Genomic DNA, 18,010 nt, shown 5'->3' on the forward strand with positions numbered 1-18,010 from the left:
TATTACTTTGTTGTCAATGGTGTAAATAAAGACCTATTTATAATTTGGGACAATTGCTTATATTGTGTAAAATAATTCGCACAATGCATAATGAATTTTTGGATGTAAATTTGACAAAGAAAAAATAACGGGAAGATTATAGTGCACACTCTCAGCGAGTGTATATCGTATACACCTTGTAAATTAAAAAAAAAAGGGTGTAATTTTATATTTTTTGAGTCATAATTAAAATAAAATAAAAAATCATAACTAAAGACGTAATTAAAAATACCATAAGTTATAATAAAAAAGAAAAATTAGTGATAACTAAAAAATAAAATAATATAACTAGAAATACAAATGATACGTACACCTCCTTCAAGGAACACACACAGTAGAATTTTCAAAGGATGATTTTTTGTATACTTATGCCTCCGTTTGGCAAGAGCTAAACGGGGTTTTTTTGGCTATTTTAGCCACAAAAGACAAAATAGGCTATTTTAGTCACAAAAAATAAAACATCACATCCAACCCATAATCATTACATTCTTCTCTCACAAAAAAAGCCAAAAAAGCCAAAAAGCCAAAAAGTCCTTCCCAAACCAAACTTTTTAGCCCAGGCTAAAATAGCCAAAAAAGTCAAAAAGTCAAAAAGCCAACCCACTTCCCAAACGGAGGCATATAAGAAAAGATCTATATACACTTCATAAGAAGAGATCTATAACAAATTTATACTTATATATAAGAAAAGATCTATATACACTTCATAAGGATGATTTTTTTTCCTATCATCCAACTGATTTGAGATTTTTTTTATAATAATTTAATAAGATGTTTATTTATTTATTTATGTATTTTTTTTTTATAGATTGAAATGAGGTGTTAACCTCTATAACTAAAATTTAATTTGCTGTTTATTTATATTGTATTTGATTGGAAGATTTGTGAAAGAAAGAAAAAAAGTGTACAAAATTAAGTAAAATAGAAGTATATTTTATTTATATTTCACCTATATTTTTTCTAATTTTTTTAAAAATCTTTTCTTAAATCTCTAAACCAAACACAATTTATGAGAAATTTAATTAATTAAAGCCTAAACTTTTGCCATGTCGGCGGTAAATAAAGGGTTGTTTGGGATGATTTAAATAAATATAATTTTTATTTTTTTTATGAAATATGTGTTAGGTTAGAAATAATGTAATAAAGAGGTGATGTGATTTAAATAAAATATTATGACTTAAATAGAATAATAATTTTTTAATTTTTTGACTTTTTAATTTTTTTTTTTTTGTTTATGTCAAACCTAGCATAAAATTTAGGAATAGTAAATAAATGGTAGATTATTCCCAAATCTTTTTCGATCGTGTCGCTCATTCCTGCAGGCTTCTCTCTCCGAATTTAGTTTCTCTCTCCGAATTTAGTTTTGGGAGAGCCTAAATTTGGATCTTGGTTCCAGGTTCAGATCTCTCCCCAATTCGCATTCTAACAAACACACTTTCGATCTCCTTTTCTTCTTCGTTTCTATCACTATGTATACTCTGTATATTCATATTTTACATGAGCTGAAACAGTTATTATAGATCTCATCAAGATCTAACAATTTGAATTGCAGATAAAAAAAAATGTCCGCAATTTCAGTTCATCAGTTTGCTCAGTGCATAACTTGCCATGCTTGGAGTCCAGATTACTCCAGTACTTCCTTCTCTTCTAATCTCTCTCTTTATTCCATTCCATTCCATTCCATATTTATATGTATGTTTATTTATGTTTTTATCATCAATGTATTGAACCTTGATCAAAATGGTAATGGGTTCCTTATGTGGAAAAAATTAGGTTGATTGCTACTGTAAAATCTATGAAATGTTACCTGAGGATGTTGGACTTGTTACCCTGTATAATAGTACTAATCAATATTTCTTGGGTAAATTACACTAACTTTTCTTGAGGTTTAGGACAATGTTTGGTGTAATTATTGGGTTTAAGGTTTTAATTAACATAACATTTAGCCTCTTTTCAACATAAATTTAATGTTATCATCTCTCTTTTATGTGAAATGCATGTTTTACCTTATTTATTGCATTAGATTTCATACCATCTCTATTAGTTGTGATCCCTTTTGTCTTACTAAAAGTCAAGTCAAGTCAGTTTAATTTTGTTATAACTGTGGGTTTGTTTGCATTGTTATTTGTGCCTTTTGTTGATTTTACTTGCAATTAAAAGTTTTTGGGTGTGCCATTGATCTGGATTCTAGGGGCAATTAATTCCATCTAGTGCACGGGATTGAAAATCATGTCGTATTAATTTATGTGAATGTCCCATTGATTAGAGTTTATTGTTAAGCATTAATGCCTTTGGTGCTTGCATATTAATTATCTGGCATTTGATGTCATTAGATACCCGGTTTTAAGAATTTTGTTCTTACAGTTCTGAATTCTAAATTTGGCTGGCTGATGCCATTAATTTAGTTTTTTGAAAACTCGGGAATGATAGGGAAAGCTCTATGTTATTGAAAAATAGTGTAGGCAAATTGTAGGAACAGAGTGTGTTAAACTTCTATCCCATGCATCCTTTATTTTTATTTTTTATGTTATCTTCCCTCAATGTTTCAGGGGCAATCAAAATATGGCCGTACAATTGTAAATTGCATACTTCATACTTGGTTTCCCTTTGCTAGATTTCATTTACATTTTGGGCTTTTCCTATGCTCTACTTAATGACACTTGATGAGGCCAAATTGTCATAAATTGTGAAGCTTCCATATGTAGTCGTTTGAAATAAAAATATGCATATCAATAAGTTTTTGGAAGATGTGCGAAAAATGAAAAATTTCATGGCTCCGATTGCCGCAACTGTTATGCTACGCCTATTACACCGCGCAACTGCTATGCTACGCCCATTACACTGCACAACCATTACACTACGCCCATTACACCCAACAATCGCATCAGCGCTACCATTACCGTTATAGCTATTGCACCGTTATTTGAAACCTTGTCTGACATTTTCATCCGCTGTCCATCATTTTTACATTGTATGATATCTTAATCAGTTGCTTGCCTTTCATTTCCTATTTTCAGTAAAGTACACCACCACATCTCACCTAAGCACTATGGAACCTGCAAATATGCTTATTCAGTTCATTACACCACAAATATTCTCAGAATAGGTGAGAGATTCTTCAGGGCATAATGATATTGTTTGTAGCAATTTATAGCATCTCCACAGCATAAACTTTATTCTGTCCCGTCAAAACAATTTAACATTTTTATATGAACTCTTTAGTTTTTGCAAAATCCTTTTGTTTAACATCTCACAATCTTACGTCAGATTTGCATCAGTCTCTGAAGATAACTTGAATCTTATACCCCAAGAGCCTTATGATAATAGAATTATAGGAAGAGCCACTCTAGCAATAAAATAATAACTGGAAACCATTATTCATTTTGACTATTTGTGTTTGTGAAAGCTGGTGAGCTTTTGCAGTTATGTAGTATGGTTTGTGCACTTTTTTTTTCTTTTCTTTTTTTCTTTTTTTCTTTTCACATCTTAGAATGAGCAGTCAATTTTAGTATATCATTCTGCTGCTTTATTTATTTGTATAATTTACATACTTTTTTATTTTTATTTTTTAAACACAATTTTCTCTCTTTGGAACAGTTATATGGGGTTGTATCTTGTATCATTCTTTTTTAGCCTTGTATGATGTTTTCATATTTTATAGATTTGTGATATATGCTTATGGCCTTTGCAGTGATTTCCTTTTGTCCAAACAATAATGAAGTTCACATTTATAGAATAGTAGAAGAGAAGTGGGAGAGAATACATGTTCTTCAAAAGGTATATTCACTTGGATTTCTTGTTTAATTTATTTGCTTATTCTCATTGTTACGGTATACAACACATGCATGTAACCCACATCAATTAGTTCTATGCATACATGTTACCCCGTTGGTAATGGAATTTTTATTTTCTGTTCATGATTTGATTACTCATTTAATTTGGATGGTAACTTTCTCCAAATGATGTTCCTGGCTCTTTTTTTTTCTTTTTCTTCACAGCATGACCAAATTGTTTCTGGGATAGATTGGAGTGCAAAGTCCAACAGAATAGTTACTGTATCTCATGATCGAAATTCGTGAGTGACTGCTCATTTGAAAATGTTGTAAAGTTCTTTCTTAGACTTAATAGTTATAGATACAAAAGATGGTATTAAAATTCATATGTTTGCATGCCCTTCTATCTGTGAATGTGTGTGTGGTGGTGGTGTGTTCTTTTACTTCCTCTCCCCAGAAAAAAGGAAAAGAAAAAAAGAATTTTTAATTATTTGAATCTACATTGTAAGAAGTATGCCTTGTCTTCCAGATATGTTTGGAACCAAGAAGGAGCGGACTGGGTGCCAACCCTAGTTATTCTTAGGCTCAACCGTGCAGCACTTTGTGTTCAGTGGAGTCCAAGAGGTATTGTTGTATATTTCTCGTCACTTCTCAGATTTTCACATTGAGTACTGATTTTTTTGGGGCCTCTTCTTCTTCTTCTTCTTCTTCCCTCTCTATTTATTTATTTTATTATTATTATTATTATTTCTGTTATTAGAATCTTACAATTCACGATTCGAGTCGCAATTTTTGACAATTTGATATGAATCTATGAGTGAATCTATTTTGAAAGTAAATCTCTACTGAATCGCACAATTCATAATTGATTCATGATTTTTGAAACTATCAAGTCCGACACATTTTGAATATTTTTTTCTCCATTTTTTTAGTTAAAATGACATAATACAACTTCTAGTAGTGTTTAGTACAAAAATAACTAATATATATATATGCATGATTTATTGTTATTTTAGAGATTATTTAGTTTTTAATAGGATTCAATCAGATTCAGTCAGACCCAACATGCTTTTAATCATTAATCATAATATATATTCTAAAGATGTTTAATGTTAAAGTAACTTGCAATACGAATTATCTATTGCTATTTTATTGAAATAAAAATACTTCAATATTACATGGGTGAGCTCAGTTAAATCTAATAGTTTTGCAAGCTAAGTTACACAGACTCCTTGTTTTCGGAGAGGTACCTGTGTTGACACAACACGACATGGGTACGGGTGTGGGATACGGCTGAGATGAGGGATAGTGAAGGATTGTTGAGTTACTTACAAGATACAAGATGGTGAGAGTTGACCGGCGACGGTGACGGTGACGGCAATGGTGGGAGTCCATAACCCATTGTTGTGCACTTGACCCACACCCTCTTGTTGAGAAAAGCCATCGGTGACGTGAGATTAAAGTTGGGATGGTGCCGAGAAAAGCCATTGGTGATGCGAGATTGGAGTTGGGAGAGTCAACTATTCTCTAATGAGAGAGCTTTTTATTATTATTGTCTTTTAGATGAGAGAGAGAGAGAGAGAGAGGTCAAAATAAGTCTAATTTTTAAAACAATCTTATGAAATTGGGGATGAAAATATCTTATTAGTCCAAAAACAATATGCTTGGAGAGATCAAAATATGTAAACATTCAGAGCAATAAATTATTGTAACTTTAAAAAATACATAATATTTTTTTGACACATTCATATTTAGCCGTATCCATGTACCCGTGTCTAATTTTTGGGTACTTTTTAGATGTACCCGCGTATCCCCTCATTTGGAGGTTTGCCGAGTCCGACTCCTAGATACATACTAGCACACCCGACACTCGTACCCGAGTCCATGTAACGTATCTTGCAAGTTCTTTATTATTGGGTTATTGTTACTTGTAAATGTATATATGCTTATAAAATATTAACATCGTTGTTAAGTTATTGTTACTTGAAAATTGAGAGTTTATCTCTGTTTACTTTCTTTATTAAGAATGGTTGATAAGTAATATCTTAAAAAGGGAAAAAGTAAGATGGTGATCTCACATGGGAACGTATGTTAACTTCTTACATATTAGACCACATTATCATCATTCAAAATAAATTTTTCATTGATTAAAGTCTAAATATTTTATATTTATAAAGTGTGTAGATATATTTTTCTAAGTAATTTAGAAAACTGACCGAATCTTTACGATTCACGATTCGATTCGATTCGATTCACTTCACGATTCGGTACAAGGCCATTTCGATTAACAATTGGATTCACGATTTGAAAACTATGATTATTATTATAGTCTTTTGTCTTTTGCCTGAATGATGCACATAGGTGATTCTTTTTTTCAGTATATCTAATTAGTGCTACCAACCTCCTTTTATCATTGTATTTTGTTTGTTTGATGTTGTTACACGTCTCACTATCTAGAGGACCCTAAACTCAAGAAATTGAAACGATTTGTTTTGTGCACTGATTTATAATAACATGCGTTTTATTTGCTTATTGTTAGCTTCTTGGAATTTTACCGTAAGTTTTATTGATAATTGACCATAGTGTGTAAAGGATGGTTGTGAAAGAAACTGGTGCTGGAGTAAAGGATGCATCTAAAAGTTGGGTATGGGTACAGAGATTTGTCTTAATATATATATATATATATTACATATTGTATAGTATTTTTAATTAAGATGTTTTAGTTTATTTAGAAATGTACTTATATTAAATGGAAGTTAGGAAAAATATGGAATGTATATATCATTTGTATGAGAAACTAGAAATGTTTGTGTACTAGCAAATGTGTATGTCTTCTTTGTCAAACATCATATAAAATTAGAGGATCTAAGTGTCTAAATTGGGTACGAGTGTCAAATGCATAACGCACACCCTTACCCTTGTCATATTTGGAGGACATGTGTAGATTGTGGGAAGTAGAAGAGTCCATGTAACAGAGGTAAGAACGACATGGTTCAGCTTAATTGCTTGAGAAGGTGAAAAGGGACATGGTTGAGGTGTTTAAAGAAGGTATTTTTGCCTATAACATGATGGTATGGCCCTAGATATGATTGAAGTTGCTAATAAAAATTGATGTAGCGCATATAGGTGGGACTGTTGGTATGCTTGTGATTTATTTTCTTCTTATTAGGAGCCGAGTGCAATTGGCTGCGGTCAAACCCTTGTGGAGTGCAAGGTGAAGGTTTATGAGGTCATTATGAGTGATGTACTTCAATGGAACCAGTTGTTGGATAACAAATGCAAATAGTCTTTGTGCCTAGCTTGACAAGAACTCTTAAAAGCTTAATCTATAGAGGTGAATTAGGGAAAAAAGATTCAATTAATTCATTAAAAGTTAGGTTGTCCTAAATAGAAGTCGTTTTTCGAGTGTGTAAGCATAGATTTCAATCATTCTGGAGTTCTCAAACAACTAATATCTTCTCCAAATTTTGGTTCCAAAACTCTTAATTAGTCTTTTTGTTGCTGATCAAAAAGGAAAAAAAGAAGAAAAAAAAGAGAGTTTTGGAAGAATGCAGTATTGTTGTTATCTACTGAGAAACTACATGACATTGCAAGAGTTAGTATTTAATATTATTAAACTACTATTATGTTTTGTGTGGATTGGATTATAAATATGGAACTCCTCTCCTTTATTTATTTATTTGTTCTTTTTTAACGACTAGCCTTTATTATTTATTCAGTTATATTGGCTCTCATACAGTTGTCCTGCTAACTCTCTCCAACTACTATTATTAAACTCATTATGTAGGTGCAACTTTCTTCAACACCTGATAATTATTTATTCATGAATGAAAGTGTATAATTAGGCCAATGCTTATCATTTACCAACTTTACTTGATCAATAAATACGATGGTCCAAGATTCTTTTATACTCATATCTTCATGATTGTGTATATGGTTCATCAAATATAAACCACGTGTCCATGATTTTAGCATCATCCATGTGTAGAAGTTCGAGAGTTGTTGAATGATTGTTCCGTGGCCATATTTGAATTCAGTTCATACATTGATGTTCATGAATCATGGAACTTTTCGAATGACTCTTCTGTTAGATGATGTGTCACTAGATTTAGAATCTGCTCTCGATCCTTATCAATTTCATTAACTTTTCTTTCAGAAAACAAGTTTGCTGTTGGAAGCGGGGCTAAAACTGTTTGCATTTGCTACTATGAGCAAGAGAATAACTGGTAATTAGCATGCGTTTGTGGCACTTTATCCCCAACTTCTGTTCTGGATGCCTGTGGTTTGCCACGGTTTTATCTAACTATATGCTTGCACTTTTTTTTTTTTCCAAATACAATTCCATGAATTTCCCTCTTGCGTAAAAAGATATTGCTAATACTGACCTTATAATGTTTGCTATAATTAATGTGGATCACACTTCGACCTTTATTGGCTGGTGTTAGTGATCTGCATTGGACTGAAGTTCGTAGTCTTAGGGTTAGGGGCTAGAATTAAACCAACTTGATGTGTTCAGTAAGATCATGAATACTAAGAATTCAAAGATAGGGGAAACTCATTCAGAATACTTATACTTGTATGACTTTTGACATAATTTGGTTTTGTGGTTGTTATTGTGGAATCAAGCTCATGAGTCATGTTGTAATGTATTTGGAGAGACAAGAGAGTGAATAATTAGATCATGACATCAGCTAAATTTTAGACAATTGCGTTGATTCATCGTGTTGAGGACAAATATTAACCATGAAAAAAAAAAACAGAAGACCTTGATATAATATTTAGAATCTGAAAATGATAAATATAGATCTTTGGTGGACTTGATGGATTTTATATGAGAAATATCAAATTGATGTGTGGCTCTTCATGTACTCGTAAGTTTAGTTATGACAAAGGAGACATATCAAGATTGCATCACAGTAAACTTACACAGGTTGAAACTGAGGTGGCCTTTACCTATGGTCTTTTTCTTTCTTTCTCTATTGATTGTTACTTAAGAGATAGCACCATGTGCCTAGGTGGGTGGTTGCCTGGACCACTGCTAAAATTACAAAATATATATATATATATATATATTACAATAGTAAGGCACAACCTAGTAACCGGGGGTTTGGCGGACATAATACCTAACACCAGAGTAAAAGAATTATGGGAGAAGAGTCTCATCAACATGTAATGTTTTGTTTGACCTAATACATCAATCGCTAATTAACTTGGGCATGAATGCAAGATCCTCAGTGACAGTCCTCTTTAACATCAACAAATAATTTGCAAGAGGACTGGAAGGTTAGTTTCGTTTGCAAAGGTGGTTGGATAATCCTAGTTGTTTGTGAAGAATCGAGTAATAAAATTCTTGATGAACAACTGCGGAAATTATTAAAAATCCACCATTTTTTTTATAAGTGAAAATAACCCACTGTTTCCTTGGGCTTAATCAAATATAACAATAATCTTCTGCTGTATATTTGAGGACAACCACAATACTGTAATAGCAACTTTACATTAAGCTTCCAAATATATTTTTTGATGAGTAAAGCTATTATAAAAAAGAGGCACCAAGGGGATGCAACCCATATACAAAAATATGCAATCACTCAAAGCCCTCTACAGCATCCAAGAATTGGTTAAAGGATGGATCACTATTTCTCAAGAACCAATTGTACTAGAAGGATAAAATTTTACCCTTCAATCTAAAACTAGGCTCTACATTCCCATCAAAAATCATGTGGCCCTCACCCCAACAATCCCCATCAAAGCTATTGGCAGCAAAAACCAAGCATTTCTCCTTGTCTTCCCTACGCTAGCTCCCCTCCAATCTCTCTCTTTTGGTGGTTGAAGAGAGCTTTAGGTGGTTTTTGTCGTAGAAATATGCTTGAGTGCCAGTAAATTGCATGTGTAATGGTTTTAGCAATGCAAATAATTCCGGAATGATACTAAAGTTAATCTATTTAATGATTACAGTATATGGAGTTTATCTTGTAATTCTGACTACTAACTTTAATTGTTTGTGTATGTCGGATGCATTTCTTCAGGTGGGTCAGTAAGCTTATCAGGAAAAGACATGATTCTTCTGTGACAAGTGTTGCTTGGCATCCTAATAATGTGCGTATATTCCTATAAACCACTTTAGATCTATCTTTGTGCCAATTAATGCTAAACAAACAAAATCTTTAATCAGAATTCATGTACAAAATGACAGTGATTTTGATGTTCATTTTATTTCATGAATGTGCCTTTGCCATGTCATTCTGGTGGATACTCATATTTAAATTCTGTTTGTAAAGACCATGCATGATTTACATTTGTCACTTTGACATCATTAGAGGTTGAAGTCTAATTCTAAACCAATGCTTCCTGTAAAGAAAATTTGAGATCTCGTGGGGTTAGTAGGGTTCATTTCTCTAAGCCATTTCTTGTTACATAGATGGATGTGACATAATCACATGTAGGCATATTTGAACCTTAGTAGCAAGAAATCCTATAGGGGCATAGCTCCTTGATCTGGAACCCTGCCCCTACCCCAGCCCACTCCTGCTCCCAACCTTAAACTCTTCTATAAGGCTCTCGGTCTCCCGCCCTCGCCATTGAGAATCGTACTGTAGTAAAAAAGTGGCTGGTTGCTTTCTATAGTGCGGAGAGTGTACATGATGTAAGGAAGTTTTGTTAATATGTTTGATGTTTTGTTTTAGTTTGTTATCCCATTATCAATCATGCCTAATTTATTCAATTGTATTTCTACATACTTCCTCTGTTTCCAAAAAAAGTAAAAAATACGGAATGTTCGGAGAGATTATGACAATAGAAGTTAAATAACAAAAGCAAAAAATATAAAAGAGATTATGTACATAGAAATTCTGGTTTTCTTGTGTACATGGTAAGAGAAATTTATGTATTCTGGTTGTTAGATTCTCCTTGCTACAACTTCTACTGATGGAAAATGCCGAGTATTCTCCACTTTCATAAAAGGTGTTGATACAAGGTATGTTTACTAAGGTTGTGGAGCATTCTTGGTTTTGCTAATTAATGTTGTCCTTGAAATACTTGTACTAAATTATGTATGTTGCTATTTGGCAATAAAACAGGGATTCAGGAACAAGATCCACAACGGATTCAAAATTTGGAGAGGTTCTATCTATATCCCTTATGTTTATATGTTATCTATATTTCTTTGTCTCAGTCATATTAAAGGTTTTGGTATGATTAATTATGGTATGAGTAGGGCTGCAAATGAACTGAGCCGAGCCGAGCTTTGCTGAGCTTGAGCTCGGCTCGTTTGCTTGTCGAGCTCGTTTATTAAGCTTGAGTTCGGCTCGATAAGAAACTAGGCTCGAGCTCGGCTCGGCTCGGCTCGTTAACATTAATGAAGCTCGAGCTTGGCTCGATAATTTTTTTTAATATTATTTATATAAAAATATTTAAATAAAAAATATTATTTAATATATATAAGATATTTATTATATAATTTAAATAAAGATAAACGAATCGAGCTTGACGAGCCGAGTTGATGCGAGCTCGAGCTCGGCTCATTTACTAAACGAGCCTAATAATCGAGCTCGAGCTTGGTTCGTTTACTAAACGAACCGAGCCGAGCCCTTAACGAGCCGAGCCGAGCTTGTTCATGAACAGCTCGGTTCATTTGCAGCCCTAGGTATGAGCAACTAAGGCCTTCGATTCTCCATGGGTAGAATGAGTTAGTATTGAAACTTGAAGAAAAAAGGTCTATCAGAGCTTGTCAATAGGCATAGGACAGAGTTTTCTGCAACCTTTATAGATGGAATACAATTGTTGATACTAAACAAAAATAATCCTAAGGAGTTGGCCTGGTGGCAAGGCCTTGGGTCTTGGGGTAGTGCTCCCTCCAAGGTTCAGGGATCAAAACCTCTTAGGTGCTGACAATTCTTTGGGGTCATCGGATTTGGGAAAAACCTTTGAATTAACCATGGTGCACTTGCGGGAAATTCCTTGCTAAGGGACTGTGCACCCCTGGGGATTAGTCGGGCTTTGATCTGGACACCCCGGTGCCAATAAAAAAAAAAACTCCAAGTGGGTAAAAGATTTGACTTTGATTTTGATTTTTTTTGACATTGGCACTACATTCATCTTTAATTTCACAATACAAGGAAGATGGAAGCTTCCTAGCTACGTATTGGATTGTAGTATAGCCAAGAAATGAAATGTAGAATAAATATTAAAACCACGAAAAATAATTATTTTTTTTTTACATGGATACTTATAGATACGAAAAACATGACAAGGGCATGATATGTGTGCATCAACATGACAATTTTTGAGAAATCAGGATGCAGATAGTGGGAATATAGTGATAAAAAGACATTTTATTATGGAAATTAAGTAAGCATAAGCAATGGGCTGGGCCATCCCAGAAATTTAAGACCCAAGTCCATCCTAATCCCAGGCCTAGGCCTAATAGGTTTTGAGTAGTCAATGAGCTGGGCTTGTGCCAGGCCATTCTAGATTCTTAAAAGCACAAGTCCTACCCACGAGGTTAAAAATATTGGTTATGGGCATTGGAGTGGGCTTGGTCCATGTGGGCCTAATTTGGTCTTTTTAGGCGACTTTAATGAAGCACAACCGAGATGGTATAAAGAGGTGCACGTCCTTTTTTTAAATTTTTTTTTTTTTTTTAAATAAAAATAAAAAACCATAATAGTTTCTGCCTTCACATCATTTTGTCTCAGAGGCACCATATGTATTATAAGCGGTATATTGACTTTTTTCTAGCAAAGCCCTTGAACTGTTTAAATTTTTTCTCATAGTGTAATTCAAATTTCTGGGAGAAAGAATTGTACATATTTATTAGAAAAAAGTTTCCATACATGTTCAACACATTAAAAATATTAACTATCAAACTTTTGGAAAAATAATAAAATCAAAATAAAAGGAAATTTAGAAATCGCGAAGGGAATGATCTTCACTTAAAATGGGAACTAAAATCTTCTATTTATTAGTTAAATACAAGTTTTACTAATTTTAAATTTTTAGAACCTTTTTTTTTTCTTTTTTTTTTTTTGTGTTGATAAATTTTAAATTTTCAGTTCTTTCCCTTCCAAAAAAAGAAAAAAATATTTACAATTAAAAATATCTCTAAATAAATTTAAAAATATTGACATCCAGGTATTGTGGAAGCAGAAAAGGTGGGAAATTGGTATATAGGATTGTTATGAATTGTGATATGTTAAGATGACTATATGTTTTGATTGATGTCTAAAACCATGGTAGCTACTATTACCAGCCAAGCGTACTTGTATTTTTGTTTATCTTGTGAATAAATTGTTCTCGATTGCAGTTTATGCTTTGGTTTGCATGGTTCATGTGTTTGACTGGAAGATAAATCCTTATTTTTTGTGCTTTACTTATTTATTTATTTTTTGGTTTTCCTCTTGTGTTGGAGCAGCAAATTGTTCAACTTGATCTCTCATTTTGCTGGGCATTTGGTGTCAAATGGTCCCCAAGTGGGAATACGTTGGCCTATGTAGGTCAGTGACATTTTACCTTCTGTTGTACTTTCAAGAAACTCATTATTTTCAACTTGGCATGAGCTCAGATGCTGCAACTTCTATTCCTCAGGACAGCTAGATTAGACATTTTATGTAGTTTCATTGTTTCATTCATTAGATTACTTTCAAGCATTGGTTTGAAATGAGGTGTATTATTTAGTGCTCTTGCATGTACATATATATATTACTGCTTGACTTCATTCTGATTTATAATTACTTCCATATATATACTTTTATCTCTTTATAGTTTATTGGTAGTGCAGTTAAACTTTGGTGTAGCGTTCTACAAACTTTTCTCATGTACTCATGATTTGGACATCTCCTCAGGTCATAATTCGACGATCTATTTTGTTGATGAAGTTGGTCCTGCTCCTTCTGCTCAAACTATAGCATTCCGCGATTTGCCTCTCCGTGATGTGGGTCAGCGTCCATTCGCCAGCTATTCTACTTCTTCCTTTATCGTTATATTTATTTATATTGATAATTAAATCAACACATGGGCGTCTCCAGGTCTTATTTGTTTCTGAGAGAATGGTCATCGGTGTGGGTTTTGATTGCCATCCAATGATTTTTGCTGCAGATGAAAGAGGATTATGGTATGTGATGATAATTATTTAATATGATGTTATTTTTTGAATAGGAATATTTATTATTGTTTTGCTGCCTGCATGTAAAATTTTGTTGTTTTTGATTCTCTTGTGCTACATTAATATCATTGGCCAATTCTTGTATCTATAATTATCATGGGAGATTCAGAAACAGCATTCTTAGTAAGGAACTTTTCAATTTGTCTTTTGGTACAATATTTATTACAAATTCCAGTATGGGATGGCTTTTATCCTTGTCACAAAATTGAGTTTCTCTCTTTCAGGTGACATGAACTGATGATATTTGCAATTGGACACCATCATAGGGCATATCTATCTGCATGCTTTAATGAGCTTTCGTTCATTTTAAATTGCCATAACAATTGAGTCCTGCACTTGTACTGAAAATGGAAATTTATCATAACATTTTACTTGTCAACGAAACTAACGAAGAATTTATTATTATTATATATATTTTAGGAGCTTTGTTAGGTTCCTTGGTGAAAGAAAAACATCATCTTCAGGTGCAAAATATGGTTCACAGGTACTTATCTTCATCTTCATGTATTTTCTTGTAAGCTGTATTGAGGCTTTCAATCTGTCAACATCGATAATTTCTGAAACTGGAAAACTTAGTCTCACAATAGTTCCGTCATCATTATCCTACAGTAATTATCCTAATTGAAATGTTCTTTTGGATATTCGTTCGTCTTTAACGTTCCTTTCATCTTGTCATGTTTTACATAATAAACTAAGGTTTCTATGGAGTGTTTTTCTATTTTTTTTTTCTTTTCTCATTTCAGTTTTCTGAAGCATTTGGGAAACTGTACGGCCAATCAAAACTTGGAATCAGCAATGATATAGTTGAGCCTTCAAGACCACGTGGAGGCATTCACGAGAACTCTATCAAGTACTGATCTTATCTATACTCATTTATTGCTATTTCTTTTTTTCTTTTTCTTTTTTAATCTTTATCTATCGATCTACTTATTTTCATGTCTTAACGAGACTTGATGAATTAATATTTTAACTTGGGATTTTAATTACATTTTTTTTCTTTATAGCTGTATTGTGCCACTTAAGAAAGAAGGGGATTCTACAAATACACGATTCAGTACTTCAGGTTGGTATAACGAAACTCCATTTTTGCATAATGTGCATGAAACCTGTTGCTTTAACTTTTGGTAGTACTCATGTTTTTCTGATGGGCTAAAAACAGGTCTAGATGGAAAAGTTGTTATATGGGATTTGGAGAACCAAGAAGATTTATCTGAATATTTGTAAAATTTGAAACTTATCAACCTCATCGATGTTGAAGGTTGTTTCAAAGCTCAAGTTCATCTGGGACCTCTTTTTCTCTGCTACTACCATGTATTCTGTTGTGAATAATTGTCAATTGCTTTACAGGTTTAGCCTACACTGAATTTAAACTCCAGTTGATTTTGATTTGTAATACAAATGTTGTTTCTAATCTGCATATCTGTGCACTGGCTGCAAAGGGAAGGTTGTTTATTTTGTAGAATGTTTTAGATACACATTCACATTCTATACTTGAAAGAACTTCCAATGGTATATTCTTTACTTGAATGTTCATAAAATTGATAAAGCATAGTGCCTTTTCTTTTGTTGTTTATTGATTGTTGTCATTGGCTTTACAAGATTTAAAAATGAATTGGACTAGTAAGAGAAAAAAATGACACTAATTTTAGGATATATTACACTACTGTCCTCGAATTTTAGCTTTGCAACGTTTGCATAATGATCGGAACTTCTCAATGAATTTGAACATGTACGATGTCAAGTCTAAATCTTTGGTAACCTAGAAATTTGATTTGCTAGTTTGTGGGTTAAAGTGTCACAAAGGTTTTTTTAGCTTCGCCTTGAAATGTTTTTTTGCACTATAAATCCTTTCCTTTTTTGTGTATGATTATTTATTTCATGATTGTTGGATGTTGCCATTGTATACTTTAATCTTTTAATCATTCCTTTGATTATCAATCTCATTGATCATTTCTTTTATTAAATATATATATATATATATATATTGTAAAGTTCTAAAATAACCGAGTGATTAAGTCACCATAAGCATTGTTTAAGTAAACAATGCAATTTTAAACCAGACAGACAGCCAGGGGACACAGGTAGTATAAATTGGAGAATAATTTATAATAATCATAAGTGGACTTTGAATTCAACTATGGATAAAGTGGATTTTGTTATATTTGAGCTATTTTGGAAAGATGGTTATATTCAGTTTTTTGACAAAAAATTGTTTATAAGTAATTTTTTTGTGAGAGGAGAAGTGAGTTATAATCTGGGATGTGAATTATAAGTTATTTTTCAAAATAGGTCAAAAATAGGGTTAAGATATTTAGATCCCAAAATTATTTACTTTGACTTGACTTGGCTTGGCTGTCTTATTCACCCAAAAAAGACTTGGCAATTTGACTTGTTTTTATCTTTAGCAAATATTTTTATAATTCACTCAAATAACCATACATTTTATATTTGTGCAATCCCAGAAGTTTAAAATTTTAAATTTCAGAAAAGACGAGAAATAAAATTTTGCTAGTTTTTTTTATAATTTTTTTTTTAAAATAGACTTACTTTTGTTATTAATGATTTTTTAAATTTAAATTCACTTAATTTTTTTTAAATATTTTAAAATCATCTAATCATTTAGAAAGTATTAAAAAAAAATTTACTTGAGAGTCGATCTTTTTTAAAAAAACAAATAAACAAACTGACTTTTTTGACTTTGTGAAATGAACACGGTTTCGGTTTCGCTACTGTTGGGTTTAATGCAGACCAGCTCAAGGAACAAGCCAACAATGAAGAAACACGGAGAGGGACCTACCCAATTGAAGCAGTTTCTAATTATTGGAACACAATAGTTGGCCACACTGCACTAAATACTAATCTCATTCTTGTTGATCAAAACTATATATATGGATTAAAAAAAAAAAAAAAAATATCAGTATGTTTGGTTTTAATTTTTTAAAAATTAAAATTTTTATTTTTCTTATATTTTTGTTTTTAGTGAATATTTTTAAAATTTTAAGTCATTTTTTTTCTTTTTTAAATGCACATTAATTAGATGTATGTTGTAACGCCCTCAAAATAACAACATTAAACCCATCTGTTAAGACATGCATTTACATATAAACTAACCATATTCCTTTATTCTTTAGAGTTCCATTACATAAGTATTACATGTTCACCTCATGACAAAATGCCCTACGGGCTTACAACTCTCCAAGTTAACACTTGGTTACAACAAAGAGTACTAACTCGTTTACACATAAAGCCCTTGGCTTGAAGTTACATGTAATACATCAAAAGTAAAACGACTACACTATGTCCGCCTCTAGCCTCCCAAGCTATGTCCTTGGAGGTGGCATGCTTCCTGTACCTGAAAATGATGTTCCCATATAGGGTGAGCCACAGCCCAGTAGAAATACACTAAACCAATCATGAACAATGACTAAAATATTAGCAATTGATAGATGGCCAACACTGATACAATCACATAAATCACATATTTATGTCATACGACTTATGAGTCCAAGTTTCCTTTCATTTTCCCTTTTTCAACAGATAAGCATGCTAGCTCTATCATCATTTCCACAGATATGTATAAAAACTATATCTCACATTCACAGATAAGCATAAAAGTTATATCCACATTCTACAACAGATATGTATAACAACAATATCCACAGATAAGCGTAAAAGCTATATCCACATTCTACAACAGATATGTATAACAACAATATCCCACATTCACAGATAAGCATATAAGCTGTATCCACACTTCACAAGATAAGCATATGAGCTCTATCTTCACTTCTCTAGACAAGCATATGAGTTGTGTCTACGGAGTTCATCCCCTATCTCCTCCCAATACCTATCCGGTTTAGAGGTACATCCCCTATCTTCCCCTAAACCGCGGAGTACATCCCCTATCTCCTCCTCTACACATAACGTATACAAACACAAAGGTTCTATATACAATCACTCAATACATATAATTAATGTATTCTATCAACCGTCAAGTTCCATGACACATTTCATTGATTAGTTTCAGTGTGCCTAA

The 18,010-nt window shown here is 32.6% G+C and overlaps 1 protein-coding gene across 2 annotated transcripts; it reads left to right on the top strand.

The window, feature by feature from the left end:
* The first annotated feature begins 1,309 nt into the window (after positions 1–1,309).
* LOC145788639 (actin-related protein 2/3 complex subunit 1B-like) lies at positions 1,310–15,486 on the top strand. Of its 2 annotated transcripts, none has more exons than XM_082911679.1 (16): positions 1,310–1,435; positions 1,592–1,671; positions 3,731–3,816; positions 4,038–4,114; positions 4,342–4,436; positions 7,969–8,038; positions 9,842–9,911; positions 10,715–10,788; positions 10,892–10,934; positions 13,225–13,306; positions 13,655–13,743; positions 13,838–13,923; positions 14,395–14,458; positions 14,718–14,824; positions 14,979–15,037; positions 15,134–15,486. In XM_082911679.1, exons 2-16 carry the CDS (start codon positions 1,602–1,604, stop codon positions 15,196–15,198), a joined length of 1,137 nt encoding a protein of 378 aa, XP_082767805.1. In that variant the 5' UTR covers positions 1,310–1,435; positions 1,592–1,601; the 3' UTR covers positions 15,199–15,486. The 2 variants fall into 2 exon arrangements, with proteins under 2 accessions (XP_082767805.1, XP_082767806.1); XM_082911680.1 differs by having other exon boundaries at positions 1,383–1,510.
* Positions 15,487–18,010: the final 2,524 nt, after the last annotated feature.

The sequence above is a fragment of the Camellia sinensis genome, unplaced genomic scaffold (genome assembly GCF_055761805.1).
Source record: "Camellia sinensis isolate YWXY unplaced genomic scaffold, ASM5576180v1 Unanchor12, whole genome shotgun sequence".
Taxonomy (NCBI): Eukaryota; Viridiplantae; Streptophyta; class Magnoliopsida; order Ericales; family Theaceae; genus Camellia; species Camellia sinensis.